Here is a 19,518-nt window from a genome sequence, read left to right as displayed (position 1 = left end):
AGGTGTGTAAGTTTCCGATCACTTCTGTAGTAAGTCACCATGAACTTCAGTGGCCTAAAACAACACAAATTTATTATCTTACAGTTCTGGAAGCCAAAGGTCCCAAATGAGTCTCATCAGGGCTGAGCAGGAATCAGCAGGGCTGGTTCCTTCTGGAGGCTCCAAGGGAGTACCTGCCTCTGTGCCTTTTCTGGCTTCTGGAAGTCACCTGCATTACCTGCTCGTGGCTTCTTCCTCACATCATTCGACCTCTCGTGCTGTGTTCTGAATGTTGTGTCCCCCAGAATCCATGCATTGAATCCTCACCCACAAGGTGATGGTATTAGGAGGCAGGACCTTTGGGGGGTGATCAGGTCATGAGGATGGAGCCCTCATGAATGGGATTAGTGCTCTTATAAAAGAAACCCCAGAGAGCTCCCCCACCCCTTCTACCACATGAGGACACAGCAAGAAAGTGTCATATGTGAATCAGGACATGGGCACCCACCAGGCACTGAATCTGCCAGTGCCTTGATCTTGGACTTCCCAGCCTCCGGAACTGCAGGAAATAAATCCCTACTGTTTATAAGTCACCCAGTCTACGGTGTTTTGTTATAGCAGGCTGAACAGACTAAGATGTCTTACTTCTGTCCTTGTATCTCCTACTACTGACTCTGATCCTCCTGCCTCTCTTACAGGGACCCTGGTGGTGACAATGGGTCCAGCTGAGCGATCCAGGAAAATCGCCCCATCTTGAGATCTTTGACTTCATCACATCTGCAAAGTCGCTTTTGTGACGTAAGGGAACACTCACAGGTTCCAGGAAGTCCTTGGAGCCTATCACTGAGCCTGCCACAACTGGCAACTGAATTTATTCTTGTTTAGAACCTCATTTCACGTGTGATCGTGGAACTGTTCCACATCTGCTGCCTCAGAGAACTACACACTCACCCAGCTCAGAGCCCGAGCTGGGCCACAGGACTCACTATAAACGGTGCCTGGTGGAGGGTCTGTGTCCGCCCAGATTGTCAGGCTCCATGCCGGGGGATGGGAGAGTCATCAGGACAAGAACCATCCACAGAACCAACATCCACTCCATAGAGATTTACTCCCTGAGGCCAGAAGGGTGGATGTTGCTGAGAACGGTGTCATCTTGTGCTACATAGTGAAGCTCCGGCTGTCTGAACCCAGCCACAACCTGGATTTGGTGGCCTCTCCTCTCCCATGGTGGGACAGGATCAACTGCAACTGGTGACTTCCAGTCAATAGCTACAGTGATAGCAACTGACAAGTTACTAAGTGCTGAACTCTTTACTTGCCTAATTTAGTTGATTTCTCACAACCTCTCCGGGAGGTGCGGTATTATCCCCATTTTGCAGAAGAGAGGACTGAGGCTCAGAGAAGTGAAATAATTTGCTCAAGGTCACTCAGCTAGTGAGTGTTGGAGCCAGGACTCAAACCTAGGTTTTTCTGAACCCAAAGCCCATGCCTTTTGTACTCCATAGTACTGCCCTTCAGATATTCAACCGGCATGGAGAGAGCACAAACCCTGATTCTCCCTCAAAATCTCTCAGGGGCAGGGCTGATGGGCTGGGACACTCCCTCACCTTCTGGCTGCATCTTGACTCTCTGGCCAGACCCCTGTCCCCAGCATTCTGCATGCTCAGGCAGGGCTGCCTGTCTGCCGGAAGTGAATTCATCAGACCTGACTCTTCACTCCGTTAAGGTTTTGAACGTGCAGCTGCCTGGGGACCCGCCACAGGCACTTCCCAAATGTTGACAAAGCAAGGACCCCATCAACCTGGCTAGTCCCAGCACCACAGCAGCCCATGCCACAAAAGGAGACCTGACCACCACTTCCTTCCCGCTCCGTCCCGCACATGGGGGGGGGGCGGTGTATTGGGAAAGGCAGGAACAGCAAGAGTGTCTCAGGTAGCAATGTGACCCCATTGAACACGGGTCCTAATGCCAAGGAGGGGTGGTGGAAGGGATTATGTGGATTCAGGAACGAAAGCCACCTTCATTCAACAGCTTTAACTTAAAAGCTTTACCTAGGTCTGACCACAGACATTCCACCACCCCCAACAAATTCCCAAAGGAGCAAGAAATTTGACAGATGACAGCACAAATCCTGCCCATTTTGCCCTGATGCCCCCGTGCCCCTACTGAAACAAGATATTTTCAGAACCAGAGAAGCCTCAGGAAGCTACGCATGGTGCACATGAGGACAAAATAGCAGGAATCACTCAAGCAACTATTTGAATTTTGATTTAATTTTCCTGGTAAAAAGGTAATTTTTCCATGGGTCTCTGGAGTTTCTGCACGTCTCGCAAGTGAGGCACTGATTGCTCTTTGTTCTGCTCTGTTTCTAAGGATATTTGCATAGAGGACAGCCTTGGAAGATAGAGATGGTGTCTCCCCTGGGACCAAAGGGCTCTATGCTTACTGCCTTTTAGAACAGATTTGGGTTTGCCAAGCCCAGGGTTCCTCTCCTGCAATGCAACCAACAATGGTATATTCAGGTATCATGTGGCCTTGTCACATCACCTTATGGGAACCGACCCAAACATGCTGATTCTCTGGCTACAGCTACTGCTGTGAGTAATAAACTGTTCTTCATCTCTGACTCAGGAGTCTCATGTCTTCTGGCTGCACCCATGCAGGCTAATTTTTCCACTTGTAAGCAAGCTAAAATCGCAGACTGCTCGCAGTTCCTCACACCCCCCACCCAGCAGGGTCTTGCTGCCTTCCACATGCCCTGAATTCCACCTCTGTGCATTGCCACAATCCCAACAGGCCACAGGTGTGCAACCCTGCCAGGTAAGCGGGGCTGGGTGAAGGACCAGCATTCATCAGATAGCTGCAGATAATTCAATGAAGGAAACCAATTTGGAAGGTCAAAATCACACCCTGCAAACAAGCTGATGGTGGGTGTTGACGTTCACAGAAACACGTGAGACATGATGAATGATTGCACTGCTACACCAGCCACCGTTGTCATCTTGGAGTCTCTTTTTTGTCCACTGGTGGGGAGCTGTAGCATGCCCCAGTAACTGGGAAGATGCCCAAGCCTTGACCCCAACATTTCCAAGCAACATTCAGTGATTATGACAGTGATGGGGGCACTGCTGGGGCCAGGGGACTATCTTATTGCAATCTTCCAGAGGATTCTAGTCCTACTGGGCTTTGTTCAAGCACACTACTTTCTTGCTTATTTATTCATCTATTTATTTCAAAAGGGGCTTAAGGCAGTTTGTGAAGGTCTATAACATTCAAGAGAACATAACTTATAAAAAACAAAGAGAGCCCCCCCCCCCCCCAGAGCAGAGTGAAGATCCCTGGCAGCTGGGGGAGGGAAAGAAAACCTTTCTCCCTGGGTGAGATGGAGAAAACGGTCACAGGCCCTGCCGGGGCCCTCCTGCTGGGGAGAGCGAGGGACAACTGAGAAATGCAGAGGGAGGACAGAGGGCTAATCGGTAAACTCGACACAGCTTGTAAAGAATCAGTGCAGGCCGGGCGCTGTGGCTCACGCCTGTAATCCTAGCTCTTGGGAGGCCGAGGCGGGCGGATTGCTCAAGGTCAGGAGTTCAAAACCAGCCTGAGCAAGAGCGAGACCCCGTCTCTACTATAAATAGAAAGAAATTAATTGGCCAACTGATATATATATAAAAAAAAAAATTAGCCGGGCATGGTGGCGCATGCCTGTAGTCCCAGCTACTCGGGAGGCTGAGGCAGGAGGATCACTTGAGCCCAGGAGTTTGAGGTTGCTGTGAGCTAGGCTGACGCCATGGCACTCACTCTAGCCTGGGCAACAAAGTGAGACTCTGTCTCAAAAAAAAAAAAAAAAAAAAAAAAGAATCAGTGCACTGGAGGGGAGGTCAATAGAAATTATGGAAACCGCAACACAAAGAGAGAAAAGGAGTGATTAAAAAGAAGAACAAAGCATCTGAGAACCGTGGGAAAATAACAAGCAATCTAACATACGTGTCATTGGAATTCCAGAAGGATGAGAGAGAGAACAGAGCAGAAGAATTATCCGAACAGACAGTAGACAAGACTTGTCCAAAAATAAAAAAAAGACACCAAACCAAAAGTCCCAGAAGCTCAGAGAGCCCCAGGGGGATATGAAAGCACCTGCTTCTCTCCACCTTTGCTGCCTGTCTCCTCATCCGAGTCCCTGCACCTATAGCCCAAACTACTGGAACAGCCTCTAATTGTCTTCCTGCCTCCACCCTTCCTGCCGCCAGCCACTTTCCAAACACCAGTCAGATTGCTCTCTTAAAGAATAAATATCACTCCCCAGCTTAAAGCCTTCGGTGGTCAACCGTGGAACTTACTACTAAATCTGAACAGTCCCCCGTGGCCTGTGGGCCCTGTGCCCTCCGGCCCTGTCCAGCTCTCCTCTCCTGCCACTCATGAATCTTCTCTAGGACAGTCCAAACACGCCACTCCTTTCCCTCCTTCAACACGTCAGGCCTCACCCAACCCAGGTTCCTGGCTCTCCCTGTGCCATGTGCGGCCTTCAGAACCGCACAGGGCTGGCCCCTTCCCATCCAGTCTTCTAGTCTTAGCTTGAATATGTCCTGCTCAGAGATGCTTTTTCAACTTTCCCGCCAAAGAAGTTCACCTAAGTGGTTTTTTTAATCATGTTATTTTTACTTCCATCTTAGTACTTATCACGATCAGAAATTATCCAGCTTATTTATTTGTTGTTTTACTCGTTTATTTTCTTTCTCCTCTAGCTAGATTTGTGCCCTTTGAGGGAAGAGAACAATTCCTTCTGTGTCCTCAGGGTTTCGAACCGCACCTGATAGGATGCAAGTGTTCAAGACATTCATTGAATATGTAATTAGATGAATTGAAGAATAAATACTCATTAGCAGTATGAGCCCAGAAAAGGGATGTAATAGTTAGAGGCACTGTCAGCTTTTATGTTGCTGTAGTAAATGCTAGAGATTACTTTTAGTTATGTAGTTACACAGCCCAGCTGATAGTAAGACTAGCCATATGGCAACAAAAAATTTACTGAGTGACGGTGACGTCTCAGTTCTTCATTTGAGAGGCCTGTCATTTCTGATTATTCATATCTCATTGGTTTCCTGGTTTTATAGACATTCACCCAGAGTCAAACTATAAACGAGGATTGGAAGATTGGGTCAATACAAGTATTTACCTAAATTTTCTAATACAAACTTGACCTAGTTATTTTAAACTATGCACCATCTGGACAAATGTTTTAGATGACATGTGAGCAGCCCAGCCCTTTCCTTCAGTGCGTGCTGGTAGGTGTCACCATTCTTGTCTGATACACATGTCACTGAGACACTGTCCCCCATCCTGGGTTCCCTGGCCACACCTCACCTTGCCCTGTTCTTGTGGCTCCTTCCCTACCCTCTCTTCTCCAAACTGTGTCCCCTTCACTGTAGCCATATGTGAAACAGAAGGGCAATGTTAGTGATCTCTTAGGTCCCCACCATCCCTCAAACTCTTTGTCCTGTTTGTCCTAAACAAGTGCTTTCGCTCCCACCATCCCCATCTTTGATTTCCTGTTCCCACTACCTCATTCTAGCTGGGACTACAGGTATACGCTACTACGCCCAGCTCATTTTTTCTATTTTTGGTAGAGACGGGGTCTCGCTCTTGCTCAGGCTGGTCTCAAACTCCTGAGCTCAAGGGATCCTCCCGCCTCAGCCTCCCAGAGTGCTAGGATTGCAGGCGTGAGCCACCACGCCCAGCCTCTGTCCCCAATTTTTTAGAGTAGCTGTCAGCTAACCCTCTATTTCTTCCATGCATAATCACTCTTCAGCTGATGCCGTGGCCATCTGTTATGGTTTAGATATGCACATAGCATTCTGCTGCATTTTTACAGTTATTCAAAATGTACACGGAGGAACGACAAAGGGCCATTTGTTACAAAATTATCTCACAACTTGCTGTGCAAGTTTAGGAAGCTCTTTCATCTCAAGTTTCCTCGTCTGCAAAATGAGGAGGCTGCAATTTGGAATGTCTGTTAGAAAACAGCCAACCCTAGAAAATCAAAATCAAAAATCTCTCACAATTTTTGCTGGAAAGAGCTTTGCAAAAGAAAATTCCAAATGGGGAGGGATGAATTTGTTAAAGCTCCTTCCCAATGTCTGTCTGGATTCTCTGCTACACTTTAGGTGCCCTGGTTATGACTGTCATAATCTCCGCCGCTATCTGGACTGGCCCTTCAAATGTGGCTAAAGAGTAGATGGAGGGCCGGGTGTGGTAACTCACGCCGGCAATCCCAGCTCTTTGGGAGGCCAAAGTAAGAGGATTGCCTGAGGCCAGCAGTTCAAGACCAGCCTGGGCAACATGGTGAGACTCCATCTCTATAAAAAATTTTTAAATTAGCTGGGCGTGGTGGTACACGCCCATAGTCCTAGCTAACTGGGGAGGCTGAGATGGGAGGATCGCTCGAGCCCAAGAGTCGGAGGCCGCAGTGAGCTACGATAATGCCACTGCACTCCAGCCTGGACAAGACCTCGTCCCTTATCTCTAGGGGAAAATAAAAGAGTGGATAAAGTACTCTCTTTGCTGCTTTATAGAACTAAGACACAAACTAAAATAAAATTCAAGGTACAAATAGTAAATAAGTTTCTTTTCAATCCCAGGAAAGCAGCAAAAAGCATTTGTCTAGAATTCCATTCCATTCCATTCCAGACTCTAACTCAGGAGGCTCACGTAGGTTTGCAGATACTTCCCAGCTCTCAGATACTCCTGCCCATTTCTGCATCAGGTGGTTTCTGAGCACCATATGGTCTCCCAGCACCCAGAATTTGCTTAACCTAAAGATCCAGGTTGGTACCCAGGGCAATCTAGTTCACAGTTCAGAGACACCCCTAGAGCCCATTTACTGGGGGGACACACCCACTTTTCAGGTGACTTGCAGTGAACATCATGGGCCCACCACCCTGGGCCCCCAAAAGTGGTCTCATTAGGGTTTTTCAAACCTTAAAGTACATGCAAATCACCCATGATCTTGCTAACATGCAAACCCTAAGTCAGTAGAAGTGTTGTAGGATTTAAAATTCTGCATTTCCAATGAGCTCCTGGAAGATGCTGATTCTGCAGGCCAGCGGACCACACTGAGTTACAAGCTCAAAAATTCAAGTTTTGGGATGCTTGCCTTTTTTTTCCCTCAAACCCACTTTTTGTTTCCCAGATGTGTGGAGTGATAAGGAAAGCACGTTTCTAAAAAACAAAAAGAAAAAAGCATTTCAAAGGGTGTAACGTAAGTGTTCTTCGTAATTGCTGTACCTGAATGACTGACCTGCTTGGAATGAAACCTCAGCATAGGCCAGGGCTACAGCCAGGGAGGTTTGGAGACAGTGGAGAGGCTGACACAGAGATGGTAGTAAGGCTTTGCAGCCTCTGGGGATGGGTGCTGGCTTCTCTTCCCAGGGCTCTGAGCAGATCCGCCATTGGTTCTTAGCCAATTTGGGACAGATGGAACAGAAGCCAGCCTAGGCACTTCTTTTCCCAGAACTTCAGAGTTGGTGAAAGATTGGACTTCTCAAAGATTCAGGCTTCCACTCAGAATGAGCACATTCCCATGCCACATGCTCTGAGAGCCCTGGCAGATTTCTGTTCAGCTTGGACTCTGTAAACACTTGGCAGCTGGAATGCAGCAGTCAGCCACGGAGTTGCAGACGTCAGACCTCCTAGAGCTTGGCCAAGCAAATCTCTCTACCTAACTCCCTTTGCCCACCCAACCCCACTCCACAGTGCTCAGGTGGACCCTCAAGGCTTTGTCTTTTCATGGGCCTTAAACCCCAAGAGGGGATAGTGTGTAATAGCCGTACATGTTAAATCAATTTTTGAGGGAAGGCAAATCCCTAAATAGTAGTTAAAACTATAAAAATCTGGATATTTGTGATCCTCTTTCAAAAAATAGTTCTAACAATAATGCAATCAATATAGCAAACAGTAATTACTAGAAACAAGACAATCCACCTTATTACTACTTCTAATGGTCCCCATCCACGTGTATTTTTCATTATTTGTATAATTTTGCTACTGGGAAAAAACAGGTATCATCTTTATGGGAGATTATTTGGAAACATTAATTAGATATCTTAAAGTCAGGTATCCTTGATACAGCAATTCCATATCTAGAGGTTTAACTAACCTGAGGAAATAATTAAGAGTATAGGCATAGATTTACCTAGAAAAATGTTTGTAATAGCAAAAGACTTAAATCAATGTAAAGTTTGGCATTAGGGAGTTAATTAAATAGTGACAGAATGGCATGCAGCCATCAGATGTATATTGTCAGCAAAGATATTTATATTATATTATGAAAGGAAAAAAGGCAGTTTCAAAACAAGTGTGCAATAGAATTTTAGAAGGAAAAACTCCAAAGTATTAAAAATGTCTTCTCTGCAAATTGGCATTTGGGAATGATATTTATTTTATTTTTTAATTTTTATTTTTGGAAACAGACTCTTGCTCTGTTGCCTGGACTAGAGTGACATTAGCCTAGTTCACAGCAACCTCAAACTCCTGGGCTCAAGCAATCCTTCTGCCTCAGCCTCCCTAGTAGCTGGAACTACAGGCATGTGCCACCATCGCCGCTAATTTTTTCTATATATTTTTAGTTATTCAGCTAATTTCTTTCTATTTTTAATAGAGATAGGATCTTGCTCTTGCTCAGGATGGTCTCGAACTCCTGCCCGACCTGGGAATAATATTTAATTTCTACATTTCTACATCTATAATTCCAATTTTTAACAATGAGTATTTATTAGTTGTTAAGGTAAAAAAGTGTTTTGAAAGAAACTGCAAATATTAAAATATGTAGAGCCAGACATGGTGGTGTGCTCCTGTTGTCCCAGCTACTCAGGAAGCTGAGGTGGGAGGATGGCTTGAGCCCAGAAGTTCGAGGCCAGTCTGGGCAACATAGAGAGACTCCATCTCTAAAAATATTTAAAATTGGCCAGGTGAGGTGGCTCACGCCTGTAATCCTAGCACTCTGGGAAGCCGAGGAGGGAGGATCGCTTGAGGTCAGGAGTTCGAGACCAGCCTGAGCAAGAGCAAGACCCCGTCTCTACTAATAATAGAAAGAAATTAGCTGGACAACTAAAAATATATAGAAAAATTTGTCGGGCATGGTGGCGCATGCCTGTAGTCCCAGCTACTGGGGAGGGACGCTGAGGCAGAAGGATTGCTTATGCCCAGGGGTTTGAGGTTGCTGTGAGCTAGTCTAACACCACTCTAGCCCAGGCAACAGAGCGAGACTCTGTCTCAAAAAAAAAAAAATTATAAATTAAAACAACTTAAAAAATATATATACCTATGATCACAGTGCAGCTACCATTTCATTTCTGCCTTTGTCGTTTATGCGTTACTCTTTTAATGCAGGAGGTCTTTCCTCTGAGACTTTAAAGGCTAAAATACCTCTTTATAAAATAAGGTCAGACAGGGTGCTGGGAAGCCATCTGCCCTTTGGCAGACCCTCAAGACTTGGAAATGAGCGGAATTCGAGCCTTTCCTGAGTTTTCCAGGCCACACTGTCACAGCCCTCCTTGCTCTGCTGGGGGTGCTGGCTCACAGGGAGCAGTAGTAATTCTGAGACAGCAGCGAGATTTTCTTTTCACTCATCTTCTATTCTCCCTGGCTCTCAACTCCTGAAGAAGGGCTTTGCTAGCATTCCATAACCTCAGCTCAAGGAGCAACTTCTACCCATGTTAATTCGGGGCCGACCATCTGTATCCAGCAGATCAGAGTCACCTCTGAAGCGGGAGTTACTGGCATTGACATTGTGTGGTAGACACATCATGCTAAGGAAGAGCTATGACCCATAGTGACCCTTTCCCCCTGGCTTTGGGAAAACACAAAACTCCATAATCAAGCTACAAAAAAGACGAACTCTCTCCGGGAAAGCTACCTTTCCCTGTCCTATTTTTCACGACACACAAAACTTCACATCAGAAGTTCTTTGAAATTCAGGTTCATCTTCTCCCAGGAGAAGAAGCATACAAAAACGTGTTTAACGAAGATCTACAGTTTTTTTTTTTTTACACTGTTTTTAAAAGGTGATGGTAAATCTTGCTTTAAAATAGATTCTAGTGTCACATATATGTCTCTTTACCAAAGAGTCTCTAATCAAAAGGCAAGTTGCAGTCACACCAGAGAGGAATGAAAGCAAGGCTTTGATGAAGGCTTCTCCAGTAACAAGAATGTTGCTGTCCCAATTCTATTAATAGCTCTGGGAGTGCAGTGAGGCTGTGCCATGATTCTGGGATTTTTAGATAATAACAACAAAAAGAAAATTCCAGAGATTTAAAGTTTTACTGAAGAACTTAAATTGCCAAGAATGGGAGTCTGAAATGGAGTGTTCTAGGTTGTCTTTGGAAGGTAGCCACCACACAGCTGATGTAGTGGGCTGGGTGCCCAGCCACAAAGCAAGACCACGTGTCTAACCTAGGCTTTCTCGTTTATCTTTTCTTTTGATCACCAGCCCCGAGTTGAGATGCTCATACTAAGCACTCCATAATTTCCCTTTCTTTAGAAGACAACAGTACCTGCTGAAAGAGAACAGCAGAGCCTCTATTCATTCTTGAAAATAGGCGTTCACAAAAGCATCTCAGAGTTTTCCTTCTGGATTGGGGAGGATGTCTTAGTTCCCTGAAGCAGCATCACCAGACAAAAACTGCGACACTAGATCCTACGTAGTCCTATCCCCACAGGTTACCATGCACACTGGATGGATCATGTATCACATGTGCTTCTTATATCTCCTCAGAACTTTGCATTGTTGGTTGAGGATGCACGTTTTTATAAAACTGCTGTTGATACCAAGCCAGGGATGACCAACAATTTTCCCTCCCTGACCTTGGTTCTTGAAACCGTAGCTCATTATCCAACTCACTTTTCCATGTAAGACACTTAATTCCTCTTATGATGGCAAATTCTCAACTATTAATATCTTTGGTTTCCACACTTCTTTAATTCTGAACATACGCGTGGCAACACCTGGAATTAGTTTGGGCCCTCTAGGCTGTGAAAATTTAAGTTTGTGAAGGCTGAATGGGAGATACAGAACCTATACTTCTTGTCTTGGTAATTGATCACAGCCTCTTTGCTGTGATTTATTTATAAAATGATGTCTATTCACTTAAAAGATGAAATAAGTAAGGCAGCTACAATTATCGTGAAGCAATAGGCAACAAAATGTCACAGGAATGACAACTAATTCAAGGCAGACATTCTGATTCAGCTCAAAGCTATTGTAGACTCAGCATAAACAATATCAAAAGTTGCCAGCTCATGTTTTCTCCAGGTAACCAAGTCAATGAGTCCAGATAAGCACTTTTTGCTGCTATCCTATAGATTTTTGCAAGTCCATTGGTTTTCAGAGTTAGGATTATACAAATAATAACTAACATTTAATGTTATTTGTTAATACCATTTAAGGTACTGTGCTAGAAGGTAAACATACAGAAATATACTTAATCCTTACCACAATTATCTGAGTCAGATATTATTTTCGATGGCGTTAAAATTGTGCCCCAAATCACACAGCTCGTAAATTACAAGCCCTAAGATTTGGATCCAGGTCTGTGCAACTGTACAGAGTTTCTCACCAGAGGCACCCTGACATTTGGGATTGGATAATTGCTTTGTGAAGTTTTTCTGTGCATTGTGGAGGTTTAGCAGCCTCCCTGCTTTCTATACACTAGATGCCAGTGGCACTCCCCTGGGTGTGACAACCAAAAATGTCTCCAGACATTGCCAAATATATGGGAGGGGCTGGGGTGGGTTGTGCAAATTGGCCCCCACTGAACCTGCTCTAGAAGTAGGGATTTGACTCCAAATTTCTCTTCCTATCTACTATGCAAATTTTCCTCTCAAAGCTGGATTTCTAAAGTGTTCCCCCTTTTTTCTAATTTTTAATTTTAAAATGTTAAACTATAATAACAACATATGTTCATTGTAGCAGTTGAAACTATATACGGTAACTATATATGAACAACAAATCTATATAGGAGAGCTTAGTATGTCAGTCTCTTCTTTTCCTCTTCTCACGTGAGCTCCTCTTTTTGCCTGTTTCCAGTTGAATGACACAAGATAGCCTTGGAAAATTGCTTTATTTTCTTGTGTCTCTCCTCCTCAACCCAAATGCATATTTCTGGCTGGGCTGCAAGTTTATTGGAAAGCGCACAGTGTGTGATGGTGTCTGAATGTGCAGGTGCAGGTAGGGGGTCCCTAACTGGGGATTCTAACTCTGTCAGGCCTGTCTCAGTGATCCCTGGAGGCAGTGAGCCGAGCTGCTCAACGTCAGTTAGAAAAACTGACCTCAGCCTTGTGTTGGGTCTGATCAGAGACCTAACGGGAGTTTGATGGCTTCTCTCTTTTTCTCAGTATCAGATACAAGGCCACATTGTCAGCCGTAAGTTGCTGGCAGAGGGAAGAGGGGGTTCTGCCTGCCTTACATAGAAAGGAGCCCTCAGGATAACTTATTAGTAAGATGTTGGGAGCGAAAGAGACCTGCGCCTGCGTTTTCGGGGCCCTTTGTGTAGAGTCATAAAATCTCTGGTGAGAGGGGAGCTAGTAAGTCATTTCCCCATACCCTTTTCATCTTCAACGTCCAGCTCAGAGGACCTGGAGTTCATTAAGTGTTTGTCAAATGACTAATGGATGGAATGGATGAAAGAATGAGTAACTCCTGGCCGACCCTCTCTCTGCCAACTCCCCAAGGAAGAGGCCAAGAAGTTTTCTCCTCGCACCCTCTTCCTTGGCACCCCCGCTCCCAGGTCCTGCCCAGCAGGCGCTCACCTTGTGCTGTTTCCACATGGCCCCCAGCGGCTTCACCTCGTGCTTGCCGTGCCTGCCCTCTTCCAGGCACAGGTAGCACACGGGGGTTCGGCAGCTCACGCAGTACATGCTGTAGTTTTCCATTTCATGTTCCGGACACGTGGGGAACTTGCGGGCCGCACTGCCCGCAGCCGCCCCAGCCCCGGCGCCTCCCGGGCTCTTGCAGCCGCTGCCTCCGCCGGGGGCGCCCTGGGCCGCGCCGGTGGGCGCAGGGGCTGCCTCCGCGGGCGCTGGCGCGGGCGCGGGCGGCGGCGGCGGCACCAGGCGATGCTTAGCGAAAGGTCCCCGGGAGGGATGGCACTTGAGCTGGCAGGCAGCGCAGTACAGCACGTCGCACTGCTCGCACAGCGTGGCGGCCGGCTCTGGAGGGGTGCGGTCGCACAACTGGCAGATGGCCACGGCCACGGCTGCGGACGCCCCCGCCGCGGCCCCGCGGCCCTGCTGGTACCGCTGCACGATGGCTTCGAGCAGCCGATTGCGCTGGAAGCCGCGCAGGCCGCGGTGGTCCAGGGAGGCGCTGCGGTGGCACTGCGGGCATGTGATGGAGCTTGAGGACGAGGACAGCGTGGAGCAGGCGGCGCCCCGGGCCGCGGCGGCCGAGGAGCCAGGTGGCGCGGGCACCATAGGCAGCACGCGAACCCCGTTGGGGGACTTGAGGCTCGGGGTGTAGGACCCATAGCCGCTGTCTGTCTCGCTGTACAAGCTCAGCTTGTCCGCGTGGTCTCCGCCACCTGCCGCACCGCCGCCCAGGCCGCCAGCCGCGCTCCCGCCCGCACCGCTGCTGGCCGCGCCAGCCGCCGCGTCGTGGTCCAGGGGGGCAGCGGCGGCAGCGGCGGCGGCGGCGGCGCCCGCGGGCAGCCCCGAGCCCCGGGAAAGCAGGAGCGGCTGGGGCAGGTGCTGCTCGCCGTCCGGGGTCTGCACCGCGATGGTGCGGGCGCAAGGCAGGCAGACGTTATGGGAACAGGGTAGGATGATGGGCTCCCGAAACAGGGATCCGCACACGGGGCACTTGAGCTCTTCCTCCATCGCGGCGCCGCTGCCCGCGCTGCTCGGGGCTGGAGGGGACTGGCCGGGCTCGCGACAGGGGCAGAGGAGGACACGCCTGTTTAGCACCGGTGACACGCGGGAGGGGGCATCACGCGGGCGTGACTACTTCACGCCGAGGGGCACGCCCCTTTCTCTGTCCTGTGGCCACCGCCCTGCGATGACTGGGGCAAGAGAAGGGAGGGGTCCTCACCTCCTGCCCGCGGGGCTCCTGCACCCGCGGCTTCCACCTGCGGCGGGGTCTGGCGCCGGCCCGCTGCCCTCGCGGTGGCCTGCGAGGCGCTCGCGGTGATGAATCAGCAGCGGCGCGCGCCCCTCGCCGCGCCAGGACCAGCGGCCGGGCTGCTGTTCCGCAGCTTGCGCTTCAGCCCCTCGGCTCCGGTGGGCGACACCCCGAGGCTCCCTTTTGCCCCCGCCCCGCCCACTACCGGGCGAGCGGCCGCCGGGCAGAGGCGCAGGCCGCGGCGGGGCGGGGATCAGCACCAAGCGGCGGCGGACAGCGCCCGCGACCCGCGGCAGCGCCGGAGCTGAGCGCCCGGGGACCACTGGGCCGCCACCCGCGGGGCCTCGTGCTCGGTGCGGCCCGGCCCGGAGCCCGCGCCCGCCCTCCTCGGCGGCTGGGGCCCGACTGACCCGCTTCCCGGGGTCTCGGCGGCGGCTCCTGCGGCGCCCCTGACCTTGGCCGCGCGACGCCGCGCCGGCGGGGGAGGGCGAGCGCGGCTGCCGGGAATCCCCTCCCGCCCCCGCCCCCGCCCCCGCCCCCGCCCCGCGCCGCGGAGTAGTAATTTCCCGAGCGGGGAGTGGTGGGGGAGGGGACGGCGGAGTCGCGGGCTCGGCGAATGGGCGCTCGCCGCTTGCCGCTGGGGGATCGGGGGTAATGCTAAGGGCTTCGCAGAGAGGATCATTGTTAATAACGAGCCATTATTTGGAAGGAAATTGCATCTTGAATTAGCACAACGCCCTGCCCGCCCCGCCCCTGCCATCGTCTCCCGCGCCCCCGCCCATCGCCACGCAGGGTAAAACCGGGCCCGCAGCGCCAGCCGTTCAGAAAGGGACAGGCACCCGCTTGGACAGTCGCTTCCTAAAACTATGGCAAAGCAAAAACATGCAAGTCACAAAATGTCGCCAGCCTGAAGTCACAGGGTGAGGTTTTATTCGTGAATTGAACCACGAGCCATTTTGTCTCTGCGTTCCGCGCCGGTCGGTGCGGTGCCCAGGCCGGGCGAGGACGCGCGGCGGGTCACACTCGGGGCTTCCCGGCGGGCGCGAGAACGCGCGCGGTGGGTCCCGGCCCTCGGAACCGAGACCGCCCGGCCAGGCCCAGCCCGCCGCGGGCGTGGCGTTGCGCTGCGGGCGGGAAGTCGGCGCGCGGGGATGCCAGTTTTATGAATGGAAAAAACCTCCACGTTCTCCAACGCCAGCCGCGAGCGGCGGGAACAGCCGCCCCCCGGGAGCCCGGGTGTCGGATCCGCTGCGGCGGGGAGGCAGGGCGCGGGGTGGGTCAGGGTGCTGGGAGACAGGACGCAGGGGGGCGGGGCAGGGCGCGGGGAGGCAGGATGCTGGGGGCTGGGTGCGGGGAGGCAGGGTAAGGAAGGCTGGGTGCTGGGAGGCTGAGTGGGGGGCAGGCTGCAGAGAGGCTGGGGCGGGGAGGCAGGGCAAGGGGAGGCAGACTGGGAGGTGCTGGGTGCGGTGAGGCTGGGGGGCAGGCTGCAGGGAGGCTGGGGGCGGGGAGGCTGGGCGGGGAGGCAGGCTGGGGGGTTCTGGGTGCGGTGAGGCTGGGGGGCAGGCTGCGGGGAGGCTGGGTGCGGGGAGGCTGGGGGGGCAGGCTGCGGGGATGAGCAGAAGGAAGGACTGGCAGCGCAGCCGGCTCTGTCTACAGAAGTTTCACGCTGGCATGAAACAGACACAAATTAGGACATCGTTTATTTAACAGCGATATGAATATTGAAGGCACGCGTCCCGCTATTTCCAGGTCTCTCCAGTACTCCAAACAAAGACAGGAGCTGAGCCGGTCATGGCCACGGGGCGTGGGCCTCGTCCGGGTGAGGGAGCGGTGCAGGCCAGCCGGGTCACGCAGGAGAAAGCTGCAGCCTTCGCAAGGGCTCTCTGCGGTCAGAGGGATAGGAACAGTCCTCGGGGAGACCGCGGGGGGGGGGGGGAGAGGCGTGGCCACACGCCCCTGGCAGAGAGCAGTAAGGCTAGAGCCCTGGGAGTCAGGACTCTGGTGAACAGCTCTACTCTGGGCAGCTTGATCCTAGATTGGGATCCTGACCTGTCAAATGAATATTGTAATAACAGGTGTAAGAACTAAATGAGGTAATTATAAACACAGACAACACGTCCACTTTCTGTTTTAAAACCCTGAGTCTTCAGTTCAGCTTTGCCCACCGTTGGACAGCTTGCTTCCACTTTGTCCCAAAGTCCAAGAGCAGGCCAGCCTAATGCCAGCTAGAGCATCACACAGCATTGATGGACCTGACTCCCCCCTCAACTAGGTTGGGGGTGCTAGGGCAACTATTTAACCAGGCATCAGTAGCCCCAGGTGGGACATGGTGACAGCCCTGTCCTAACCTGCCTTGCATAGATAAAGCCACAATACGCCAGATCCTGCCTTGCAACTCTTTGATAAGCCTTCAAGAAAGTTGCTAGGGAATCCGCAGTGTTGGGTCAGAGATGCTGTCGCCTAGGTATAGGTAGGTCTGTAATTGGATGCACTTAAAGATGCATTTCTGTGACTCCAGCGGTGTAATCATGCACTCCAGGTCAGCCAACCTCTTGGTGACTACAAGGGAAGTCTTAATGGTTCTTACTGTGAACAGGGCTGCCCCAGACCAACAGTCATATGCCTGAGACCCATTTGGCTTTGTCCTTTTCAGACCAAGGCAAATTGCTTTGTAGGGGGGTCAGGTGGCAATGAAACTCTTGCCCTGCACAGAAGGACTTGCAATTCAAGCAGCTCCACTCTGGCTGAGCATGATTTTTTTTTCCCATGGGCAGGAAGCCCATCTAGTACATCAGATTCTACTCATATGCATTTCTCACATGCCCTTGTCAACCTAAATAACAGAGAGAGGCTCTCTCTCTCAAAAAAAGATATTTATTTGGGAAGAAAGCATTGCAGTGGAAATACACATGCCATAGTAAGCTATGTGTGTGTTCAAGGAGGTCAAGAAAGACAAAGGTTTTTAAAGGAAAACATGAGGAGGGTTAAACAATTGTTTTGAAATAATTACCTTTGGCTACAAAGATCAATAACGAGGGTGACCCCAGGTTGGACAGGCAGTTGTTGGGCAGATGTCCTTGAAGAAGTATTTTTGTGTGTGTAAAGTTGCAATGGCCTTTGTGCAAGGCTGTGGAGTCTTTTGTGACAGTTTTTGTTAGCAGGCATTTATGCATGAGCACCCTCCCTTCGAGGCCTTCTCCAGCTCTATTTGTCAGGGTTTTTTTTTTTTTTTTTAACATTAGTGACTCCATTTTGATTCTGACAAGTTTCACACCCTTAAGCCCCCCTGCCTCAATCCTATGACCTGAATCAGCTTAGCCTTGCACTGTACTGTCGCTAAGGCATTGTGCATCTGGGGGACTGGAGTCCTACACCTGCTTCGCCTGAGCTGAGGTCACACAGCTAGTTTCAGTGCTTCGCTGTATATAACCATAGTTATAATTGTCAATGTCATCTATAAAAAGTCCTCTTTCTGTCCCAACTGTGTCAGGAACCATGTTATATCGAGAAGTCATTTTATTTCTCTGAACCTGTTTTTTTCCTCTTATAAAAGTTGGGGATAGAATTCACTGAACTTCTGGTTCTAAAGTCTCTGTGTATTAGCTGTTGTTAAGAACCACAGATCCCTCTTTAAAAATGACTCTCATGAAGAAATCGGATCCCAAAATTGAATGACATTTCCAATTTTTTCAAGTCACTAAAGTACATTATTAAAGGCCGGGCTGTGCAGTGGATAAAGCCAGTAATAATATTTGCATTGTAACACTCAACAGTATGAAATGATATTCTCACCCATGAAAATCTCATTTAATCCTTCCAACAACCCTGGAAAGTAGGCATCATACTTCCTCAATTTAAAGATGTACATATTTTTACATTTTAATGTTGCTAACACCAAAAAGTATATACTACCATTGACACATACTCCTCCTATCCCCATTGCGACCTTGAAAATTTCTTATTAAACTGATAGTGCATCTTACAATCACTTAAAGTCATGGGAACGTCCATTAGTAGTTAAAACTCCACAATCCACTGCCATCAAGGCAGAGACAAACAGAATTTATCATGAGTTGCTTTTGGATAAAGTAATCCAGGATGGTTTTTACACTTACGTGTCCTAGAAACACTCTAGAGGCAGACTAACATAACCCCTCCTCCAAAAAAAGCACAAATAAGTTAAATAATTTACTACAGCTAACACAGCAAGTGAGAAGTCAGTCTGCATTGCCTTCAGAAGCCTTTGACTTTCAAGCTTGAAGTAGAATGGAATTAAAGGCTTTATCAGCTAAAATAGGTGCTGTAATTTCAAGTATAAGAATCTCTAAAACGAATTTTTTAATTACATGGTATATTTTAGTTTAATTTTCTTATTTTGTTTGGGCTTTTTTGGGGTTTTGCTTTGTTTTGTTCTTATAAGGTAACGAATGCAGGGAATTTAACAGAAATATACAGCCCAGGGACCATAGGTCTAAAGTAGTTTGCATTTAACTCAAAGAAAGTGACCACAACGAACATCTATGCACTGGGCACCAAAGCTTCTCTGTGGCAAAGTTAATGAGGAACAATTATCACTAGCAGCACAAAGCACTCTCTCCAGGGTGTACATTGGCCTCTTTTCCAGAAAATTGATGCTATTGACTAATCATAAAATCTAGCCACTTTCCCCTTCAAGCATCCTTGATTGCTGCTTGCCAACCTTCTGTTTGAATTTTTTGAATACCAAATGATGACCACATCCTCTCATTCTGACACCCATCTTCTCTACAGGTCAGGGGACCTGGGCTTAGAAAGCCTGCCTTTCCCTCATGGCATTTTTTGCAAGCAAAAGACTTTAGAGCCAAACCCCAGATGAAGCAAATTGATTTCAATTTACAGGAAAGTTTATATACCCAGGGTATCTTTATAGTGCATGAAAACTAAATATTATTACCAGAAAGGCAATTTAGGCTCCATGTACTTCTTCCTGGTTACAAATGTCAGACCTAAGAATTATAATAGCATTTTACACTTTTTTTTTTTTAAGAGACAGGATCTCACTCTGTTGTCCATGCTGGAGTGCAGTGGTGTGATCACAGTTCACTGTAACCTGGAACTCCTGGGCTCAAATGATCCTCCTGCCTCAGCCTCCAGAGTAACTGGGACCACAGGCACGTACTACCATGCTGGCAATTGTTTTTTGTTGTTGTTGTTTTGTTTTGTTTTTTTTGTAGTAGAGATGAGATGAGGGGCTCCTGGGGGAGGGTCTATTTTGTTCAGGCTGGTCTCCAACTCCTGGGCTCAAGCAATCCTGCCTCCATCTCCCAAAGTGTTGGGATTACTGGCATGAGCCAACTCACCGGGCCCATACGTTACTTTTCTTCCTGGAACGTGGAGTTGGAATCCAGAGTAAGCACCTGGATGGGCCTTTAACACGCCGTCGTAGAGAGTCA

At 49.2% G+C, this 19,518-nt stretch overlaps 1 protein-coding gene across 2 annotated transcripts in view; it reads right to left on the bottom strand.

The window, feature by feature from the left end:
- Window positions 1-14,102, bottom strand: part of TRIM67 (tripartite motif containing 67) — a 36,102-nt gene extending 22,000 nt beyond the window's left edge. For both annotated transcript variants that reach the window (XM_012738203.3, XM_075995457.1), the window contains exon 1: window positions 12,781-14,102. In XM_012738203.3, coding sequence (XP_012593657.2) covers window positions 12,781-13,845 — 1,065 coding nt within the window. In that variant the 5' untranslated portion in view covers window positions 13,846-14,102. The remainder of the gene's footprint in view (window positions 1-12,780) is intronic.
- Between the last annotated feature and the right edge of the window lie 5,416 nt (window positions 14,103-19,518).

This window comes from Microcebus murinus, chromosome 19 (assembly GCF_040939455.1).
Source record: "Microcebus murinus isolate Inina chromosome 19, M.murinus_Inina_mat1.0, whole genome shotgun sequence".
In the NCBI taxonomy this organism is placed as follows: domain Eukaryota; kingdom Metazoa; phylum Chordata; class Mammalia; order Primates; family Cheirogaleidae; genus Microcebus; species Microcebus murinus.
This window is presented reverse-complemented; position numbering and strand designations above follow the sequence as displayed.